The following is a 22,531-nucleotide window of genomic DNA, read 5'->3' on the forward strand; positions in this document are numbered from 1 at the left end:
GCCCTCTTTTCTCTCATTGGCCTTGGACTGCACTGAGGTCTCCATGTGAAACCGATCACTTGTCCAGAGCAATTGCTCAGCAAAAGCCACAGCTCACATTCAACTCGAAGACTGAACGCATGACAGTAAACTTTTTCTACCTTCTTTCCACTCTCTTGCAGGTGCTTATATAGTTCTATATTTGCTTGGTCTTGTGAGGGCAAAGGCCTGTGAATCCTGGGGAGACAGTGATCACCTCACTGGCTCCCTTCTTCATACAGCCATAAAGCAGACCAAGAACACAGCTGCCGTGTCCCTGACGGACACACACAGAAGGGTACATAAGACAGAGCCTGGTTTGCACTTCACCAGAAGAAGTGAAAAGTCTTCATTTCACCCTCGGTTTATTTTTAAGATCTTACTTAGAGGAGAAATACCTTTAAAAAATTTACTGACTATGTAGTTTCTGGAGTGTCCTGCACTTAGTACCCATCACATTTTCCTAAAAAATGGCTCAACTATTTGACAGCTGAGCGACTAAAATCTATGAAATAATAGTATATATGAAAATGGCTAATAATTATGTAGTTTAATAGTCAACACTTCATCTAAAAAATTGTCCTTTCCTCAAATAGCTTAAATTGCTCACATGAGGATGGAGTTTTCTGTGTAACAGAGGTATCTACTTTGGCAGATGTTGTCTGTAAAAAAGCTTTTAGCTTGAGTACCTCAGCATTACACATTTGTCATCATGTGCCCAGTTACCAATTCTGAATCCAGCTTCTATTCCTTCCAGATCACTTTAAGGATATTTGAATGGGTGTAATGAGGAGAAAATGAAAAGAGGATGAAACCTCTGCCTTTAGATTCCCAAATTCAGAAGAAAAGAAGCTTCTTTCGCCTCCTTGATTAACAGCTACAATTTTTTCTTCCTTAGCCATAGTATTCCCATTTACACATAAGACATTTTTTCTAAGCAGATATGTCTTATATTTCCAAAGATGATTATTATGGAACTAAAAATAAGATTTAAAATATACAAAGCCCAATAAAAACCATAAATGTTAGAAATGACAACTCCTCAAAGACTGTTTTATATACATTTTATGTATTTCTATCACAGGAAAGCAACTGAAGATGTGTATGAATGAGTACTGGGCTCATTATGATGTGTAATTTTGAGATGGGTGATTCAAGTGAAAAAAAATGTTAAGAATAAGAAAAGTGTACATTTGAAGTGAAAATTTCCCCACATCTATTTGCCCTAAATGTCCTGTTGAGCCCTATAGGTACTCATTCCCTTTGTCTAACAACTTTTAGTGAGTTTTTATATTAAACTCAGGAGAGATTGTGTTGTGTACCACTAGATGGCACCATGCACAAATGATCGTTTTCTCCCATCCAGAAGGAAGCCCTGCTTTCCTCACAAGCTGTGGACAAGCAGGACATGTCACGTAGCAGGGTTGATGAAGTGGCTTCCTATGAAATGGACTGTTGTCTTTGGACCGTGTAAGTTGGGGAGCAATCTATCAGCTATTACTTTACTCCAAAGGAGAAGGAAATCAGAATTCATAGTGAATGTTATTTGACATAAACGGTGTGTTGAACGTGCGGAAGTTGTCACTCACTTGAGAGAAAACATAACAGAGCTCTACAATAGATGAATACCTCCCTTACAAGGAATCAATCACTCTTCCCTTTTCTGGTGTTGGGAGGTTGAACCAAAAAACAGGCATCTGAAGTGAGCCCTAAGGGCCCTCAATGGTTTCATTAATGCAGTTCCTATTATACTCAATATTTCTGTGTTGGTGATTTTTTTATTCAAAGTTTTTCATGAAAAGCTTTTGATTCATCTGCATAGCTGGATAGCTACACATTGATCCCCTCTACTTTTCACTAGCATAGAAGTTCCTTTGAGCGTCCAGTTCAGATGTCTAGTTCTTGATTTCCATAGGTGATTCCGCAGACCCACCGTGAATGAGTAATCTTGACAAGTTAAGTTTATTTCAAAATGCAGCAATGGACACTAGCTCTCTTTCCTCCCCCCTTTTTAATATCTATTTTTAATTTTTAGAGTGCAATTTCACTCATTGGTATGAATATTATATTATCCACTGACCTTATTAGTGCAAACTCTCCCTTCCACAATCACTGTAACAAATATTTTTATATGTGGAAATCCTGATGTAATGAGTAGCCCGAGAGAGAGATTATTTAATATATGTCTAAAACTGAAGATTAAAAAAAAATGCATCTGAGAAAAGAAGCTCAATAAAAAGGTATCAATAGTTCCTCAAAGATGAGGATGGGAGAGCTGGGAACATAAGTCACCAAAATAGGAGTTGAAATACATGTGGAAAGATGGGAGGAAATGTGTAAAATTATTTCTAATTAAAATCCAGTCAGCAACCTGCATACCTCCAGCCCCAAAGTAAACCACAGTGTTGTTTTGAGGTTCTGATTCATACGCATGGGCCCTTGCTGTTCAGTCTTGGTTTGGCTACCAGGCTGCTGACTCTTCATTCCCCACCTGCTGAATGGAGTCTCTGTGTTAAAACAAAGAGCCTGTGATGGTCCCAAGGAAACATCACAGTTTACATAAAGTAGTCTGTTGACTAACATTTTGCAAGGTACAATTTTTTTAAAGGGCTAATTAAATAACTTGAAAATACTACTGAATATTATGAAAGCAAAGATTAAGGGGGGAGAAAAAACTCACTAAGTTCCTACTGCTGGATGAATTTGTAAGAGTGGTCTTGATATTAAGAAACCAAGACAAAAATAAAACAGGATTTGCAATTAGTTAGGAAAGCTTGGAGTCCCAAGAGAAGACAAGAGAATGGTAAGGAAGGGATGCCATCTCTCTGTGAACAGCATAATGCAATGACACAAAGACAAGACTTAAAAGCCACATGTGTTGCAAGTTAGAGTAATTATCCTCCAAGTCGGAACTATTTGAAAGGCGTAATGTAGCCTGGGCAAAACACTAGCTATTTAAATGATCCAGGTCAGAGTCCACTGTGGTCTTCAGACTGATGAATGAGATGGGAGGCATCACGGTGGAAGTCCAGCATGTTAGAACCTTGAGAGGATCTAATCCCACCCCTTTATTTTACAGGTGAGGACACTGAGATCCAGTGAGGTTAAATGACTTTCTCAAGGTAGCATAGCTAGACAGTAACACACCCATGATAAGAACTGGTTTCCTGATTTCCAGTACAGAGGCTGTTCCCCCAACCACACTGCCTCTAAGGTAGACAGAGCACCATGGGGAGTCAATGTGGGGTCACACAACCACAATATTAAGTGAACTTAACAGGGACTCAGAGAAAGACTGCCTGAGCAAGCGGCAAGCACAGATTGACAAAGCCTACTTTTCCAGGGCAGAATAGTAGAAGAAAGGTAAAAGGTCAAGGAAGCAGTGCCTGTTGAACTAAACTGGCGACCACGCCCCCTTGTTATGTGAGAAGATGAGGCAGGTCTAGTCAATACCCAAATACTAATAGTACTGCTAACAGAAAAAATTTAAAAGAAAATCCTTTTACTAGAATACTTGTAAATACTCATCAATAATAATGATAATGATAATAATAATACCTTTTAGAAAAAACCACTTCGAATCGCATATTACAAACACACGTGTTGTGAAGAAATGCTGTTTGTGTGGCTGAATATGAATTACTATCTTCCCTGCAAAGCTACGGCTTTATTCCCAAAGGGCACCAGGAGGGTCCTCCCCAAGGAATAAGGAGTCTTAGTTATCTCTCCTCTACACTTAGATTCTCCACTTCCCTGATACAAGTAGTAACACTGGTTCGACAAGTTCTAGACACAGGACACTGATGGATTATCTGAGACACTTGATGCACATGATTTGTAGCAAAAGTCTGTGATTTCTCTGTAAATTACTCATCTGAAATAGACACAACAAACCGTCCACAGCTTTAACTTCAAATGATTTGAACAAAAATAGAACGAGCCATGGACAGTGTCTGCATCCCTGTCCAATCTGATGTAAACAACATTTGTAGAAATTGGGTTTGTTAAGAAAGTTTATCCATATATCTGGATAGCAATAAAAAGCGTTTCCTAGGAAACTGTAAGATCCTGTACCACACAGCATACAGCCCAACTAAGAGAAGAAATTAGGTTGATTTCTAAATTCAAAGTACAAATTTACACCATTTTTCTTAACTCCTCTGATGATGTCCGAGTAAAGTGGGCATGTACATCGGCAGGTGTATGTTTTCCTTCTCTCTCCTGCTGTGATCGTGCCTGTGAAGCTCATTGGTCTGGTCTGGGTTTGCTCCCCGGCTGTGATTCTCCTGGACGGCCACAGACTCCCGGTGCATGTGTGTCCTTCATTTTCAGTTCCAGCATGGTCAGTATTGCCCTTCTGCTGCTAAGGACACTACGGTTTCATGTCTTCCCATTTCTTCCAAGACAGCTGCCAGCATACTCAGGTTTCCATCTGGGAAGTTCTGTGCTTCCCAAAGATCCAGGATTACGCCAGTTGGGCTCGATTTAGTGGCAAAGTAATTCAAGTACCTGTAATAGGGAATGGGAGATTGTGCTGGATGACATGATTCACAGATCTATTTTCTATTCTATTTTTACTTGGCTAAATCTATCTGTGTCTCTCCATTTGTCTTCAAGTATACCAGTCCCACTGTGGTTTATCGTGAGCCATCCTCAATAACTAGCTCATACTTAATTAGATCAGCTCCAGACAGGAGACGTGATGTTTAACATTATTAACCTCAACTCTGAGTAAGATAATTTAAGAGACAAGACGTCTGTGGGTCATATCCTAAGCAGGAAATCAAGATACTTATGTTTTCTTTCCAGCCCAGGCTCTGATAATCTTTGACAGGTCATGCCATGTCTTTTGCTTGGTTTACTACCTTACTGGGTGACATTCTACAAAGGAGAGGCTCCTGAGGTCTCTTTATAACTTAATATCAGTGAGGTGTTAACATGTTAATTATTCGTCAAACATTAGGTCCTGCTTAACTGGAGAAAAGGAACAATAACTACCTTAGTGAGTGGATATATCATTTAGGGGGATTTAGCGCTTCAGCTTTGCAAAGTGGATCATAAAACTTGGTACTTACAAATGTCAAATAAGCCCAGAATGTCTCTTGGCACAATGTGTGTGCAAGCCCATGGTGCAAGGTACAAAGAAGGAGCTTAATAAGTGTTTGCAGAGTGAAGAAGTAAGTAGATGTGTGGATGGAAAAGAAGGAATGCTGCCCAGTGTCTAACAGTTACATCCAGAGACCTGTGTCTGACAGACAGTGACTAGTCCTGGAGCCTGGCCATCTCACCTGTCCAGGTTTAGCTTATGGGCCAGCATCCTCCAGTCATGGCCTCTGGTCTGTGGGGCGTCCAGGCTGCTGCAGAGCTTCTGCCGGATAGGGAGAGGGATGCTGAAAGCACTCGGCCCTGTGACGGTGGTGATGGTGCCAGCAGGATCCAGCAGTGGCAAATCGATGCCAGTAGGTTCCTGCAGTTCAGGGATGGGAACAAGACAGCATTATTTCTGGAGACAAGAGCAATCCCTGTTGAACCAATCAACACAATGCCTTGCTTTGAGCGGTCGGAAGAGAATGATGCTGTTATTCTTATGAGAGTGGCTTCTTCCCACCCTGAAAGTTGTGAGTTACTGTACATTACCTGGATGAGAGGAAGGGGTACATTTTGAGCACAGCCTTGAGTTTATGGGTCTTTGGTGAGGATTGAGCTAGACCAAAAGCTCTGGTGTGATTCAATACCAGCTTTTCTAATGGGACGCTCCAGGATGAGAGCGAAAAGAGGGAGTATCAATGACCCTAAAAGTTTAGATTTCAGGAGGGGAAAAATGTTTAGAAGAACAGTTCTTTGAGGATGAACAGATCTGAGATTAGAAGGCTAAGAGTTAAAGCTTCTGGAAACTGACCGTGAAGGGAATTCCCTGAAGAAACGCCCCCCTCTCTCTGGAACCCATGCTGAAGATGGTTCAGTTCTGCTTTTGTTGAATGAAATGGAACACAGCTCTCTTCTAAATGATGTCAATTTAAGACTAATTTTTTTTTTAAGAAAATGGTAAACAGTATATTGCCTTAGGGCGAGCTGCTAATGACATCCTCCAATTGCTGTACATCCTTATTTTTTTTAAATCTAATTTTAGTAGTGAAAATCATAAATTGGCTCTTAAAATAGTTTCAGCTCATAAAACAGCACAAATGCAAAATGTGAATTTCATCTGCAGGAGAAACTCTAATCATTTTCTGTTCACTTCTGCTCATTGGAAAAGCAAAAGCAAATGTTGCCTGGGAACTATTAAAGCAATAAAAGAAAATCTACTTAATCTACTTTAAATGTCATCTCTCTTTTTTTTAAAGTAGGTAACTCCTTGGTGTGCATAATTAGTCGCTGGAGGATAAACTGGCCACACACAGTGTCAGCCATGATGAAGTCTCCAGTATCTTGCTGAGGGCTCAGCTCTGGGGGTGTCACCATTGCCCAGAGCCCCTAAAAGCCACCCTGCACTGCTGCAGTGGCCTCTACAGCTGTGGGGTTTGTGCTGCGGGCGGTGGTTCTCAGTGGTCTGTGCCCCCGTGTTGACTGGCATTGTGTTCTGCATTCTGGCATCAGCAACCAATGATCACGGCTAGGCTTGGGTAATCCACTGCACGGGGTCCATCCTGGGGTTTGGAAGGCATTTTAGAGCAAACCTTTTTTTTTTGGGGGGGGGGCCACATATGCACAGTAGTGTTGGCTGCAATCACAATATTTGGTCTCAAAACCCAAAGCTTGGCAAACTGAGAGTCCAAGAGTTCCACTGGCTCCTCTGTGTTAGCTCTGGCACATACCAGGATTTAAAAGACTGTGGCACAAAACACAGAGGCAACAAATGGGAGCTGGTGTCTCTAAATAAGGATCATGACCCACAACTCTTTCCCCCATCAGGCACAGAGGGCTTTCTAAGGGATTCAAGGGGAGAGCATTCCTGACCCCCAGGGGCATAGTCTTCAAAGAAAGGAGACCAGAAGAGTGATCTGAGGGTATGTGTCAGTGTTTATCAATGGCTTTATGTTTGGGATGTCTGAACCCGAGTGCTCCAGTGCTTATATGAGGCACAAAATGATGTATGGATGGGTTGGAGGTGGAGGCGAGGGAAAATAGATTTTCTTAACAGAAAAAGAGGATAAAGCCAGTTCCTGATGGAAGCCCACTTCATAGAGTAATGACCTTCTTTCCAACTGGCGGCTAAGGGCTTAGTTTTTCTTGCTGTTAGATCCTGAAGTTAAAGGCCCGTCACAGGTAGGCATGGATCTCAGGAAGGTCTGCTTCTATATTCAGGTCGTTCCCTTTTTCTTGGTGAATAAAGACCATCACCATTTCATGTGGGTGTTAAAGTCCTGAGCCCTCTAACCCTGGCTGCTGTGCTTATTTATTTCTGTGTGGATGAAACAAGCTCATGGGGCATTATTGCTTGTCTCTCTTATCAGATAGCCAACAACAGACTTCAAAGTAAAAGAAAAATACATTTACATTTCATCTAGTAATTTCAGTTGCTATTAGTTCTTCCTTTATTTCCAGGTAAAAGTAGAGTTTACTCTCACAGAATGCTTATTACAATAATTGTTTATGATATTGGTACCATCTGCCTTTGATGTTATGATTCCCTTAGTTAACCATATGATTTTTCAACATTAACCAAACAGCTGCTATGGGAGAAGGCGTCAGGACTCCACAGTGGAAACAACTCCTATATCCTGACTCTTCCTAAAGTCACTAAGAAAAACTAGATTTTCCCAGTGGTCATTTTGAGCAAGGTATAGAAAAGAGAAGAGGTAAATGGATGGAATGGCTGGAACAGTGGGATGTTACTTTGTACGTTTTTAATGTTATCCTTTGTGCACACAAAAGTTCTACGCATCACTACTTAGTAGAGGTTACATCTAGCAAATGTAAGAAATTACAATAGTTGTTATTCTTATCTGGAAATCTATTATTAAAGTGGATGACTAATACTGCCCCCTAAAGCTACACCTTCTCCAGGGTTCAGAGCCATGAGCTAAGCAACGCTGTGATAAAACAACTTAGGGAGATATGCCATCTTCTCTCTCAGAGCTAATTTTTATTGATTTATATTTACTTTTCATTTATTTATGTATTTTTTAGGAACTATCTGAGTTTTATTTTGCTTGTTTGTTTGTTTATTTTGATAGAAAGGGAACCTGAAACTTAAGTTGAGACAGATCCCGTGGACTGGAGTGGCAGAGTTCACTCAAGAGCCCAGGTACCCTAATGGCTTCACGGCAACAGTAAGGACGGTGAGCGTGTATTAAGTGTGTACTATGGGCCGAGCTCTGCTCAGAGCACTTACTATTGTTCACCTAATGATATCATTTAATTCTCACAACAGGCCCGAGATATAATATACAGTCAGTGCTCTGCATCTGTGGGTTTCACATCTGTGGATTCAACCAATCACACATGGAAAACATTCAAGGAAAAAAAATTGTGTCTGTACTGAACACGCACAGACTTCTTTTTCTTGCCATTATTCTCTAAACAACACAGTATAACAACTATTGAAGTAGCGTTTACGTTGTTTTAGGTATTATAAGTAACCTAGAGATGAGCTGAAGACTTGCGCATCCTTGGATTTTGGTATTCACAGGAGGTCCTGGAACCAATTGCCCATGGATGCTGTGGGATAACTATATTACTATACCAATTTACACATGAGGAAACTGAGGCAAGAGGAATAAGTCATTGCCCATGTCCCCATGGAACTGTCCACTTGGGAATTTCCTATGATGGGTCTTTGTCTATAGCTAAAACTAAATAGAAGTCCTGAAGAAACTGTAAGTTTCTCCCTTTTCTCTACACCATTTTTTCTTTTGGTGGTGACGGGTAGCTTTCTGGTTATTACTGGCCCTGCACCTATCTAAAAAAAAAACCAAGAAAAAAATCTTTTATCATCATTTACATTTTGGCATTCATTCATGCCAATACTTATAGTCTTCCAGACATTTTTATTCTTAAACTTCATCTCCATGAAATGAAAGTCTTTGTCTCCGGCCAAAGCACCCGGAGAGGAATAACTGGCCAGCTCCTGAAATAATCACGGTACATGTCACACGCGTGGCCTGGGCTCTGTGGTGGGCAACAGGTCTCAGTAGAGAGGCCAAGAGAGGCGGGTGGCTGTATCCACAGCCGCTGGTGAGTGCCGGGCAGTGGTGGGTGGCTAGGGGAGGGGACAGCACATTCCTGGCAGGTTGGCTCATTCTCGCAAGCGAGGACATTGGGGACATTGGAATTGGAAACCCCGCCCAGCTGACATTTTGACCTGTGACCCTAGGAAGGAGCCCTGTGAAGGAGAAAGCAACCACAAATGGACCTTTTTCTCTCTTTGTTCATGGTTTGTCAGTCATCTTGTACCGCTTCTTGGAGTTAGTGATGAGGACCTGGGTCTCAGGACCCCGCAGAGCCCACTGTCCCTCAGCGCGGCGCCCCCCTCTCTAGTCCCGGTCGCAGCCCCACACCTGCTCCTCCGCGCACCGCACCCGCATTCACTGCTAACCACAATGGCGGGACTCAGTGACCCGGAAGTAAAGGCAGCAGAGTGCCCCTTAATCCCCAAAGTCATCTCCACTCCGGTCACTTCTTCCCCTCCTCCCTCCGTTCAATGCACTTGTCTGTCACACATGGACAAATGCCTCCAACGTGACTGAAGGGCTGGCCTCTCTGAGCTGACTGCCACAAAGTTGCAAGAGAAATCATCTTCCCTCTATGTTGGCAGAAGAAAGCAAGTCCTTAAATTGTGATCACACTATGCAAAGCTGTCCTTTCTCTGGGAGGGGGGAGGCGCTGAACAGCTCTCTTTCATTTGTGGCTGCCTGGATCCACCCTTTGAGCACGCAGCAAATGTTCACGCTGCCCAGAAAACAGCCATCAAAGGACCAGGCCGCCTCACCCCCCTCCAAAATCCCCAAGCCTTTGTTGTCACTGGAGCTGGGTGGTTATTGAACTCTGCAGACCTGCTGGGCCTGGAAAGTGAAAACACCCTCCCGAGCCAGCAGGGGTGGTGCTGTGTGCCTGGGAGATAGCGCTGGCCCCCAGGCCGGCGGTTGCCATGGCGCCTGGTCACCGAGATCACGCCTTATGAATGTCGCCGGGGTCTGTGACTAAAGTTGTTTATGAGTCAAAAGTCTCCTGAAACTACAGAAGGAAATGATGACCGCACCTCGGCCTGCTGTGGGAAAGATGGAGTGTTGTAGAGAACGACATGCTTTTCTCCCCACTTGGTTTGCAGAGGAAGATAGTCTTTAAATATGCCATGTGGAGCAAGACAAGCTGAACACACTGACATTTCATTCATCACTGTGCATGAGACAGTGAGGGGGAAGTAGTATTTTAAATCATATGCTGGCCCGCTGTAGTTTTTAAAATCCACCAATTCCCGTGTATTGTGGCTTCTTCTGTCCTCCGGTGTGCAGGGCTATCAGTGTCCGCACCACAGCCTCAGGATCCCAGGGAACAGATAAAGTCACAGACGCCTCCCCTTTCCTTGCAGAGAAGTGTTAAATAGCGGTGATCATTGTTAGTTCTGCAATATGGGCATGTAAAAACGCCCACATGAAGGGTGTGACAGTCACAGCAAAGAAAGGCAAAACTGATGGCCACCAGGGGAAAACATGTAGATTTTACTTCTATTTCTGCAACATTTCCCCCACCCTGGAAAAAAGGATATCTCTTCTGATATTTGGAAAACTATGTCAGAGAGAGGAAGGAGACCAAGAGATTTCTCTTTTCAACAAAGAGAAACAGGGAAAGAAGAAAAATAGAGAGGGCAGGGGCCCCTCTCTTTCTCTGCACCCCACTAAGCAGCACATGATTAAGGTGAAGGGGGGCACATTACTCAAGAAAGAAGCAGAAGGGAGGAGGGACGGGTGGAGGATGCAGGGAGCACATGCATCAAGGGAAGCTTTGGGAAAAGTAATCCATGTGCACGCTATTAAATTCCACCTTGCCCTTGAAATTCAGGTCTGTTTTTAAAAGTTAGAACCTGATTCTTAACTTCATGTCATAAAAAATTAGACTTGTTTTTCAAAGAGGATTCCCTATTATATTCCTTTAGGCATCTAGTTCCCTGTGTTCATTAAAAATATTATTTCATTAGCAAATAGGATGTATAAAAAGTTTTGAGGACTTCCCATATGGCCTATATTGAGATCTCCTTTTATCCCCTCATTCCCTCCTCCTGAGGGTCATTCTCTCCCCTGATTTCAGACAGACGAGAGCTGCTTACGTCTGACACGGTGCAGTTCAGCTGGAAGATCTGCCCTTCTCCTTCCACCTGCCGCACGCAGAGTTTGCAAACCAGCTCCACCGTGTTCAGGCTAAATCTTTCCAGAGTGAAGATGCAGTGGAGGTTTCTCTGAGATCCACTCCAGATATGGTAAAAAGGAATTTCCTGAAGGATATAAAAGTGTCAACCACGAATGAGGGACTATTACCAAAAGCAACTATCAGACACTCTGGGCTAGGTGCTGTTTTTGGTATTATACATTTACCTCAGTTAATCCTCACAACAGCTCTGTGTGTAAGTACATCCTGACCCCCTTTCACATGAGAAAAACTGAGGCCCAGAGAGGTTAAATGACTTACCCAATGTCACACAAGTAGGAAGTGGCAAAGTCAAAATTTGAATCTAAGGAGTCAGTCTCTAGAATCCATATACCTAACCAGTCTGTCATGTGTCTCTCATTTAGAAAAAAGAGCCATTGTAAATGACTTTTTAGTTCAAAAAATTCCCAAAATAAAACCTACATTCACCAGTCATCATTGCTCATTAAAAGGAATCCCTGCTGTGACATTCTGGAGAAAAACAGAGAAAGTCTAAAGGATAATGCACCGATACTGTTCTCTTTCATGCCTACATCCTTGCTCTGCACAGAGTGGTGAAAGCCAAAACTCACCACAGTGGGAAACTGCAGACTCAGCTGCCACAAAAAAGTCCTTGGCCTAAAAAGCACCAAGCCTCTAACAGACTTAAATTTTCAAAAAGTCTAGACCACATTACACAGGCAATCTGAGATTCTTTTGTCAGTAAAAGAAAGAAATGGTTGATACATAAAATATGGGAGCACATGGTTGTAGGCTGTGAAGGCAAATTTGGTACAAATGAGAAGTTCCTCCCCGAGCCCACCTGATGCTTTGGGGCAAGTTACTTAACCTTTCCATGCCTCAGATTCCTCATCTGCAAAAGAATAAGCAAAAGAGCAGCTAATTCATTGACCTGCGGGGGGTTAAATGAGATAAACCATAGTGCATAAGAGAGTGTGGCTGATGTAAGCATCCTGCCAGGTTAGCTTTAACTAATACCATATTATCATTATCAGTAAAAATAGTATTCTCCATTATGATTTTAGAAAGGAAATTGCTTGTAAAAGGGGACGATTCATGGAATTCTATGACAATTGCAGCATAGAGGAAAGATGAAAGCAAAGAAGAGATGTAATGAGAAAGCCCATATAGCCCAATCCCTCCATCCAGTGCTGAGCTACATATGAAGAATCTGGCATGCAACCTCCATCCAAGCTCACGATGGTTAACGAACTAGCAGGTTTGTTTTCCAATATTTATGTGTTAAGCACTTGACATATGAAAGTAAGAGTGGAGCTGAAAAGTCTTCCCTTTAGTGCTTCTGGTTTGTTCATTGACTTATATCAGGAAATAGCGACCAGTTCAGCCGCAGTGCTGGGGTTTGGGTTGGAGTAGCATGTGTGTAGACATGGCTTCACAGCTTCTCTAGATGTGTCTGCACCTCCAAGGACTGGCCATGAGGCTCCCAATCCCATCAGGACAGTCACGGGGTGGGTGGGGGGAGGTGAAAACCCCCTGAGAGTCCTGATTTTCTCACAGGAACATAAGTGAGACTTGGGACCAGTCTTTTCATGCCCGTTATTTTAAAATAAAATCCTGACTGGGTTTTATTTTCACATGCTATTTCAGTTCCCAAACTGGAATTCCTTTTAAGTTTTTAATGTAAGGGTACTGTCATAGCAAGGCTGAAGCCTAATTTGTGTCACATGGGGTAACAATGTCCTATTTTTCCTATTAATGCATTTGAGGCTGTTTTTATCAATTCAGTGTGAACATTTAATATGAAAATTAATTGAACGGATGGAATTGGAAGTCTTTTATTTATTAAAAAATAAAACCTTGACTGTACAGTAATTTGAAGAATTTTAAAAAAGCATTCCTTCAAATACTTGCATGTCTATGTGGTATTTTTTAAAAATCCTGAATAACCCAAAACTATTCTGGAGAAACAAGTACTGACCTAAGATTAATATCAAGGAAGGGGATTTCTGATGTCTATATAATTTTGGTCGTCTTTCTCGGCACTGCCTCCAATCCTTTAGTTCATGTTGGGAATCTTACCTGGTATTTAGCCAGCAGTTTACTCTTCCAGAGGGAATGGGCGATATCGTGAATCGACAGGCGCAGGTTGTGGGTGCTGCCTTTAAAGTGAAGAGCCTTTGGTTCTTCTAGGAGCTGTCCTCCCATCTGTCTTTCAAGATGTAAAACCTCCTGCAATGACATGTCCAAAACCCAAAGCATGTTATTGGATGACTTCACTTCCATCAGCTCTCATCAGATGAGTAAGTTTCTTCATTCTGCCTCCCGAACAGCACATCTAACTCTTGTAACACCATGAACATCCACTTCTGCAGCCCGGAGACCCTCAAACAAAAGCCCCTGTCATTTTGTATGGGACTGGGCCCTACTGACAATGTTTTGGCAGTCTACATCACATTGTTGTGGAGCAAATTCAGTACAGCCTGTCCTTACTGACTGACAAGTAGAGTATTTAATCAAATAGGGGGAATAACAATCAGAACTCAAAACTGGAAGAACCCCAAATAATAGACTAAATAGGGAGAAATATAGATAAACAGATAAGAAAGCAGATTTTCATTTAACTTTTAGGTAAAGGGGCAAGTAACTGGAAGACAACCCCATGCCTTGGACTTGATAAACCAACCAACAAACAAAATATTGAAACCTGTTTTAGACAGTTAGCTCATTACCCTGTAGTTTTCCTTTAAATGCAAAAATAAAATCGTGAATTTTTTCCTTAAGTTGATCCATTGCACAATTCCTAACTATTAAAAAATGAGAATATGTTCTTTAAATGTCCTACTAGAGGAAGATATTTTGATACAGTGTAGGAAGGTTTTTTCAACACCAAATATTGAACTAAACAGTTACTCAAATGAAATTAAAAAAAAAAAAACACTTTATTTTTCAAGAATTGTGGCTGATGAAAAAATTTGCTATGTACTTTTCTTATAATATAAAGATATAACATGAAGACAAATTCTATATATACTTCCATTTCTCAAGCTAGTTAATGGAGGTTAACGAAGCATTTCCAGCTGTAGCTGTAATTATCCAAACAGCAGCAGACCATTAGTTATCAATGAACAAACTATCCTGGGTCTCCTTTGCTGTCTGAACCATCCCCACACACTTTACTCCTCTCATGCCTTAAAAGTTCTAATGATACAAATATGTAGGCCATTTGTGACCTTTTTTTTTTTTTTTAATGGGGTCCAGGAATATAATAGATTTTATTAAAAAATATAAAAGTAAAATATGATTTTCTTTGTTGCTGATATTTCAATAGAAAGCAGGGATTTCAAGAACATAGGTGTTCATTCAGAAGGCCACACATATGTACTGGACACCTTACCAGGGTACCAAGCACAGAAGGGTCATGGCGGAGAATTTTAAGTATAGGACCCAGATTGTGTTATACCCAGAAATGCATCCACTTTGCATTTGTTGAATGAATTCTGACCCATGAATTTGTAGTCCAGTAAGTGCAGAGCTTGCTAACATCATCGATTAGATGTAAACAGCTCACTGCAAGCTGCTTCTTTAGTGGTTCTTGGCATCCATCATCTGTGGGTCAGGCCACTATGGTGAACAATGCAAGCTGCTGAAAGGTCTGATAAGGTGTAGGAGATATTAGGATAATGTGGAATGTGGTCTCAGACGGGGACTCCTCTAATTAGTGTCTAATGGACACAATGAGGCAATAGCAGGCTGACGTAGAGAAGCGGGTGGCCCAGCTGCCTGAGAGTATTGACCTATTTAACGTGGCTGGCTGATGAGTAGCTATTACTCGTGACAGGAGCTTGAGCAGTCAGCCAGCCCCCAACCACAGTCAGCCGGCCACCACAGCACAGATGTTGTGTCACTGTGTCCTGACTGCTGTGCCTGCAGCTCCGTGAGCCCAGCCACACAGGCACCTCACAGAACGCCCTCCACCACCCTGCATACCCTGGTCCTCTACAAGAATCCGGCCATGTGGAATGGAGGAAAATAAGAAAAGTGAGGGTTAATTGCCATTTCTTCTGCTCCAGCAGGAAGACATAATAAGCTTATGTTGATCACGCTCAGGGTCTAGTTAGCATAATAGAGAAAGCTGATTTCCCAGTGAACCTGGCACCTGACAAATTCTAAAGCTAAAATGATGTTTGTTTATAAGCCATTAGAAAAAAAGAAACATAATTAGAAATCTTTGAGATTACAGTCATGCCAATCAATCAGTTCTAGCTTCTTTCCAGTATGCCCTAATTACCTCATCAAGATGTCTAAAGAGCAATCGATAGTAATTATCTGATTACTATAGATCTTCATTATGTCCAAATTATCTCCCTGGGACGTCTAAAAGAAGATGCATTGTATTCTGGGAGGTAATTGTACCCAACGATGTATAATCCACACCCCATCCCTACAATCACCATAGATTGCCAGAGGATACAGAGAGCATTATCAGTTTTCTTGGCAAGGAGGACCATTGAAAGAAACCCCAACTGCCTATTGGCCATGAACTTGAAGTCAAAAAATCTAATACCACGTTTTGAGCGTAAAGTCTGGGTTGGAGTCAGCTCAAGAATCAGGCTCGGTCCTTGATTTCTTTAGCAATGAACTCAAAAGTCATGGCAAAGAGTTCTCCCTAGTGGGGAAAGAGTGTGGACTGGCTTGTAGAGCCCTTTTTTGAGAGTACGAACCAAGTAAAGTGCCATTTTAAAGATGGTGGGGCCAGAGAACACACTCTGTCCGTATTCCTCAGCTCTCCATCTCCCTATCAACCAGGAGTGACACAAAGCTGCTATAGGGAGCTGGGAGCTACCGGTTTCTTTCTCCCTTTCACAATTGGGCATGACCCCTGGTGAAAGATAGACAGGCCATCAGAATGCTCCATGCCTACAGCAGGGGCCTCTAAACATGTTCTCTTGCATGTTCCTACCTGTCAAAGCTTGAGCAGGCATTTTACATTTATTTATGTTATATACCTATATTAATACATCAGTATGTTAACATGTTACATTATAAAATGTACATAAAGTTAAAAGTACGAACTAAGATAGGTAAACACAGAAGTACTAATATTGTTTTTTTTTTGCCCCAGTAGTTCATTGGGCCTGCGTGTGTGAACTCAGTTTTGGGGACTACTGGCTCAGACAGCTGTCCTTTCCCTAGGACCTCGGGGAGAAATCAGCCGAGGAGTGAACCATTTTGTAAGAAAAAACTTTACCAAACTTAAATTTGACATTTTTTCCTGAAAAGTAGCAACTGATATCATTACACTCGGGATGTTCAACTTCAAGGAAACATAACAAAATAAAGAAGATAACAATCAAAATGCAAATATTTAAGCATGAATTACAGATATCTCAACCAATCACTAAAACAATCTTGGAAACTAAAATAATCTAAAACTCCACATGACTCAGAGCTGACTTGTCACATACGGTGAATCCCAAATATAAGTTCTGTGTCAGAAGATAGAAATAGCAAGCCCACTTGATAAGCTAACTAGGCTTTTGTTCCATATTGTTACTGTTTTAAGTATTATGACCTGAGATATGCTATAGCAGGTCCCACTTAAAAATGTGCTGCAACTTGTACTTCAAAAAGCTTGTTTTCTGAATTCCTTCTGCATGAAATCATTTTGGTTAGTGTGTATATGATACAGATACATAAGAAGACATAAAAATAACAGACATACAAATCAATAAGATATGGCTTTACAGTTAAATGTTTTCTTCTCCTTAACCTTCCTGGGAACATTCATTCAACATCCATGAAGCACAGAAGGCCTGCCTGGATCCATGTCAGGCACAACATAGTGCGTGTGCTCAGCTCTAAAGCAGCTTCTAGATGCGCTGCTTTCAGATCACAAAGGTTAGGACATTTCACACACCTTAAAAGAGAATAAGAACAAAATATATTGAAGGTTAAAAGATTTAGGAAGTCTTAAGAAAGATATCCTGACCTTGGAAAGAAACACCATAATAGGAATTAGGATCATCTAGGCTCTTTTTTCTCAGAAATGTAAATGTCACCTTCCTTTGCAGAGGTTATCCTCCCCCAGGGCGGCATCTCCCACCTTGTTCTGGCTCTGGGTGAATTCACCTGTTGCTCTGATGAGCTTGCTTGCTTATGTGAGAAGGGGTTCAGTTCTGACTTCCTTGTACAGTTGCATGCCACCCCTCAAACTTTACCTTGCATATGCACTCTCAAGAGTTGGTTATCGACAGGGGTGTTTCTAGCCCTCCCTCTACGGTGACACGCACGTCTACACACATAGGACTGCAGGCATAGTGTCACCAGGCCCCTCTGCCCGGGATCTGAGTAATCCTGTGGGATGGGCTCCTTCCCCAGGGGGGGCTGCCTCCAGCACAGACCCTGAGTGAGGGCTGTATTGATTCAGGGAGCATGTGAGGGATGGCTCTAAAGGCAGGGACAAGGGATTCCACAGTAGAAACAAGCAGCTTTCACAATAACCAATTAAACCAAGACATTATCCATGCCAAGCCATTAGCCTGGGCCACTTAAGAGCCACAATAAATCCAAGCTGTTTTAAAGGCCTGTGTGCATAGAGGGAGCACCGCTGGCCTGTACCCAGAGCTCTCCCAGGCTTGCAGACGAGAGAATCTGCCCTCATTAAGCCCTGACAGAGAAAGGCAAGAGGAAGGATACATCTGGAAGCCATATGACTCCCACACTGTGGTTTTTCCTAACCCCAGAATTTTTCACTCTGCATTCTGTCGGTGTTGGATTGCACCTGCCTCCTCTGCTTCTTTCTTCTTTCTACTCCTGGTCCTTCAGAGCCTGGGCAAAGCTCCCATAAGTGTTGATCTCACACCTATTGCTCCCTGGGAGCCCTCAGGTGACAGAATGGCATACACATATATGCTTGACTCTGAATATGACAAAGATCTGACAAGACTCTGCCTGCAGGGCCCAGGCTGAAGCTGGGTTACAAAGCTATGAAAAACAGGAACTTTGTGCCAAGCCCTGTGAGGTGCAGGGGCTGCACAGCAGGGCTGCTGGGCCCGGGGCTCTCAGCCCTGTCCGTGTTCCCTCCGCCCTCTGCTCCCCATCCTCCTCCTCAGCTCACACTCACTGCACAAGCACTCACCTCCTCTCTCACACCACTGCTCTGAATCACGCCACCTTCTTCCTTCGAGGCATTTGTTTTAGTTTCAGTTTCTCAAGGGGTGATTTTCCTATTTGTGGATCACCTAGTCTTTAGCTAGACTCTGTCTCTCTCTGTATCTCTTGTTTTCTCTCCAACTCCTTCTTTTCCTTATCTTATTAGAAAGCTTAGATAGAGAAAGGATGAAAAGAATGATTAAATATAAGTTTCATATAATTCACTGAAATCTCTTCTTGAAGAGAAGGTTGGAAGGAGGTTAAATCAGGACTGTGTTTTGCTTTGTCTTGCTTCATTCTTGAACTTGTTTCTGGAGATTGTTCGTCCATGCACTCTTTATTCTTGAATGGAAGTATGGGACCAGGAAGTGGCGGGATTTATTCCTGCCAAGGAGCCTGGGATGAGCACTGGGAACGTGAGCAGGTGGAGGTAGCTCTTGTGCGAAACCACTAAGATGACGACCCAGCGAGAGAACCCAAAAGAGCAAGTGCAGCAACGGCAGCCTGCACTCCGCCTGGTTTTAGCCGGTTTGGCTTTACCGCTCCGTGGCGATGGAGCCGCTCTCCAGGCTCTGTCCACGGTGCTGGACCAGGCACTGAGGGCCGCGCTGCACGCGGGCAGCGCCACACCTGCACCGTACCTCTGTGACATGGGCACACACCACTCTCCGAGGCACAAAGAGCAAGCCAGCAGACGTCCAGCGCACCACACAAGTTAAACTTTCAAAGGCTAATCCTCAATGATTGTGCTGACTGTGTTTAAAAAAATCGCTTCTGCCATCAGATTTTATGGAACCTGCCTTGCTTCCATTCATTCTTTAATACTGTGTTGAAACCTGCCCTTGCCATTTGGGGATGAGAAATTTCTCTCTTTGCTACTGTGGCTGTCGCCGCTGTCTCTGTCACAGCTGTGGGCCTGCACTCCACCAAAGCAGAGGCCAAAAAAAGCAGCCATCCTTCTCTCCCGCTCCTGCCAGTTCTGTGATGCTGCTCCAGCCCCCCATGTGCCGCCTCCTGCTCTGGCCTCCAGGCCTCAGGCTGCTGAGCCTGGCAGCGGGGAAAGTCTGACTGCCAGCCCGGCCGCGCCCACCTGCTCTGGGCACCGGCCTCACACTGTGGCTCTCCCTTCCTGTGTTCACGCTGGGGTGCGGTGCCCTCCCCCTGAGTTCGTCTGCCTTGCTTCATCCCTAATAATAACAAGGCTGGACTCTGGTGACCACGTGCAAACGTTTCCCCGTCAAGTCACGTCGTTTCTGGGGCTCAGCCTGCTGTTCCCACAGCTGCTGCTGCCATGGCTGCTTGGTCTGAGCTGCCACTTCCAGCCTGCCCTGTCAAGGCGGTCTGTGACACTTTTACAGTCAAATGCCAAGAGGTCATGTCACTTGTCTACCTCTGGGCATGCTCCTAAGGAAAAGATTCTCTCTTCCATCTGTATATTAGGAAGAGGATTTTTGAAGTCACCTTGTATTTCTTTTCACGCTTTAACACATTAATTTAAACTTCTGTATTAGTTTTTTATTGCTGCCGTAAGAAATGATCACAAATGTAGTGACTCAAAACATCACAAACTTAATATCTTACAGTCCTGTATGTAGGTCAGAAGTCCGACACAACTCTCAGTGGGCTAAAATCAAGGTGTCCCTGGGGCTGCCTGCCTTTCTGGAGGCTCAAGGAGAGATGTCTGTTTCACCTTCCCAAGGTTGCTCACCTTGCTTGGCTCACAGTTCCCTTCCTCCACCTTCAAATCTAGCAGTGGCACATCTCTCTGACCCTTCTTCTGTGGCCGTCTCTCTCTCTGACCATAGCTGGAAAAGGTTCTCCACTCTTAAGAACCTGTGTAATTAAATTGGACCCACCCAGATAACCCAGGATAATCTCGCCATGTCCCTCAATCATAACCGTAAAGTCCCTTTTGCCAGATAAAGTAACATATTCACAGATTCTGAATATTAATATGTCTTTCGGGGACATTATTATGCCTACCACAACTTCTGTTTTCTCTTCTCTCTTTTCCTCGCAAAAAATAAATTCAACATGACAGGTCATTTCCAAGATATGCTAGGGATAGGACCAAGTCTCATGAGAAGATGCTAAAGACAGGGTGAATTTAGAGGAACCCAAGTAGATCCTTGTGATTAAGTGGATGACCAGCCAGACTGCCAGCAAACCTGAATCTCACCCCACAACTACATCACAATTAGATTTCACAGCTTCATTAAGCCATTATGTTAAAAATGCCACAGTAGCCTAAATGCCCAGCTAGCGATGATTAACAGTATCTAGTAGCTATTTTGTGCCAAGAGATTTAATAACCTCGATCTCCTAGAATCCTCAAAGGGTCTGCAAGTTGAGTGACTGGCTCGCCAAGCTGATGAGTGGCAAAACTGATTGAGTCCCCCAGCCTGACTCAGGCTTTCCTACCACACTGTGCTCCCCTCCATACACGCAGCAGGGAAAATGCATTAGGAACATTTAGCACATTATCTCCTGTTGTTTTCTAATATATGTGCTACATGTGTGAATATATTCATTTCATTCCAGAGACCAAGATCCTGAAGGTATAAACACAGGTCAGGCTAGTTTTGAGGCTGTTTGAAGGAACTGAAAGAAAAGGTGTGGGTAATGGGGCCAATTCCAGGGAAGGCCAGCCTTAGGGGGCTTAGAAGAGCAGGCTTGAGGGGGTCTGGCTCCAGTAAGGTCACAGAGGAGGCACTGGTGGAGAAGGCGACAGGTGGCAAGATGAAACTAAAACCACCTTCTCCCTTTAACAAGCTGCCTATGACTGTCTACAACTGTAGCCTTAAAAAGTGAGTATCACACTGTTCTCAACTAGACTTTACCCACTATGCCTTCTCTTTCTCCGCCTTTCTATGTATCTTTCATTCTTCTCATCTTTTCACATAATATGACCTTTTACAGGTTACTATACTAGACTACAGCATGAGTTAGGGTATGTGAAGACTGACTGAATCCAGGGAAGGCTCTTCACCAGGCCACATGACTGCGTAAAGAAAGGCAGGTCATGTGGATACACATTACGTGTTTTGCATCACGTAAACATTTTTCAGAAATTCACTAATCATACATTGCCAGTAATGTATGCAAATAACTCCTCTTTTAGGTTCAGAATCTCAGAGTTTAGCATAAACCCCTTTATTACGAAAGGAAAACCTCATAAATTGTACCCTTTGGATAGAGGGGCAGAAATTACTTACTTCCACACAGACGTCTGTTTCTCCCTAGGTATTTTTAAATTTACCCCAAATATAACCTCATTCTCTGTTAATTTCTGCTCTATTTATACTAGGATTTAAGTCTTTGCAAATAATGAAAGGAAAACACCATTTTATTACTTTAATTACCCGAAGAGGGAAGAAAAAGAAAAGCTCTGATACCCAAAACTCAATCTTTGCAATAGACTTGACCTCTCTATATTTGAGTAGATTCCAAACTATTCCCACAATTCTTAGCGTCTTTATCTCTTTAGGAAAACTCAGCCTGAGCACTGTTCCCACTGGTCCTTCCAGCACTTGCGCAGGGAAAACCCCTCCTGAAAGGGGTATAAAAGAATCCCCCTGTCTCCCCTCAGCCTTGACTTCCACTCCGGTAGTCACTGCAGGCATTCTCACTCACATCAATGCTTCCAAATTGCTAAGTGCAGCTTGTAAGATTCAGGTGACTATTTTTGCCCCACATTTAACAAAACTCAGGGAAATTGTTACAAAAGTTGCCAAACTCAGAGGTGGGTGGGGAGGTGAAAGATGCATCAGGGTTGCTTCAGGCTGACTGACGGGGAGGTCTCCCTTTTATTTTTTTCATCCACTTGGATAATACAACCACATATGATCAAAAGTGATAATATTCTTGATATGTTCAGCTCTTGACATTGGGCCACAATCTTTCTCTAACAGCTCTCAAGGACCGCGTAGTTGTGACCCCACAGAATGAGTGCTCCCCTGGGCCCCCATCTCTGCCCTAGTCCAACATTTCTGATCTCTTCTGCAATTCAGAGAGAATCTCCAGCAGACAGCAGTGA

The 22,531-nt window shown here is 42.9% G+C and overlaps 1 protein-coding gene across 1 annotated transcript in view; it reads right to left on the bottom strand.

The window, feature by feature from the left end:
* Positions 1-4,361: 4,361 nt before the first annotated feature.
* Positions 4,362-22,531, bottom strand: part of UNC5C (unc-5 netrin receptor C) — a 344,425-nt gene continuing 326,255 nt past the window's right edge. The window contains exons 13-16 of the mRNA XM_063108393.1: positions 13,423-13,572; positions 11,285-11,449; positions 5,307-5,485; positions 4,362-4,527 (exon numbers count right to left, since the gene is read on the bottom strand). Coding sequence (XP_062964463.1) covers positions 4,362-4,527; positions 5,307-5,485; positions 11,285-11,449; positions 13,423-13,572 — 660 coding nt within the window. The remainder of the gene's footprint in view (positions 4,528-5,306; positions 5,486-11,284; positions 11,450-13,422; positions 13,573-22,531) is intronic.

Source organism: Cynocephalus volans, chromosome 9 (genome assembly GCF_027409185.1).
Source record: "Cynocephalus volans isolate mCynVol1 chromosome 9, mCynVol1.pri, whole genome shotgun sequence".
In the NCBI taxonomy this organism is placed as follows: domain Eukaryota; kingdom Metazoa; phylum Chordata; class Mammalia; order Dermoptera; family Cynocephalidae; genus Cynocephalus; species Cynocephalus volans.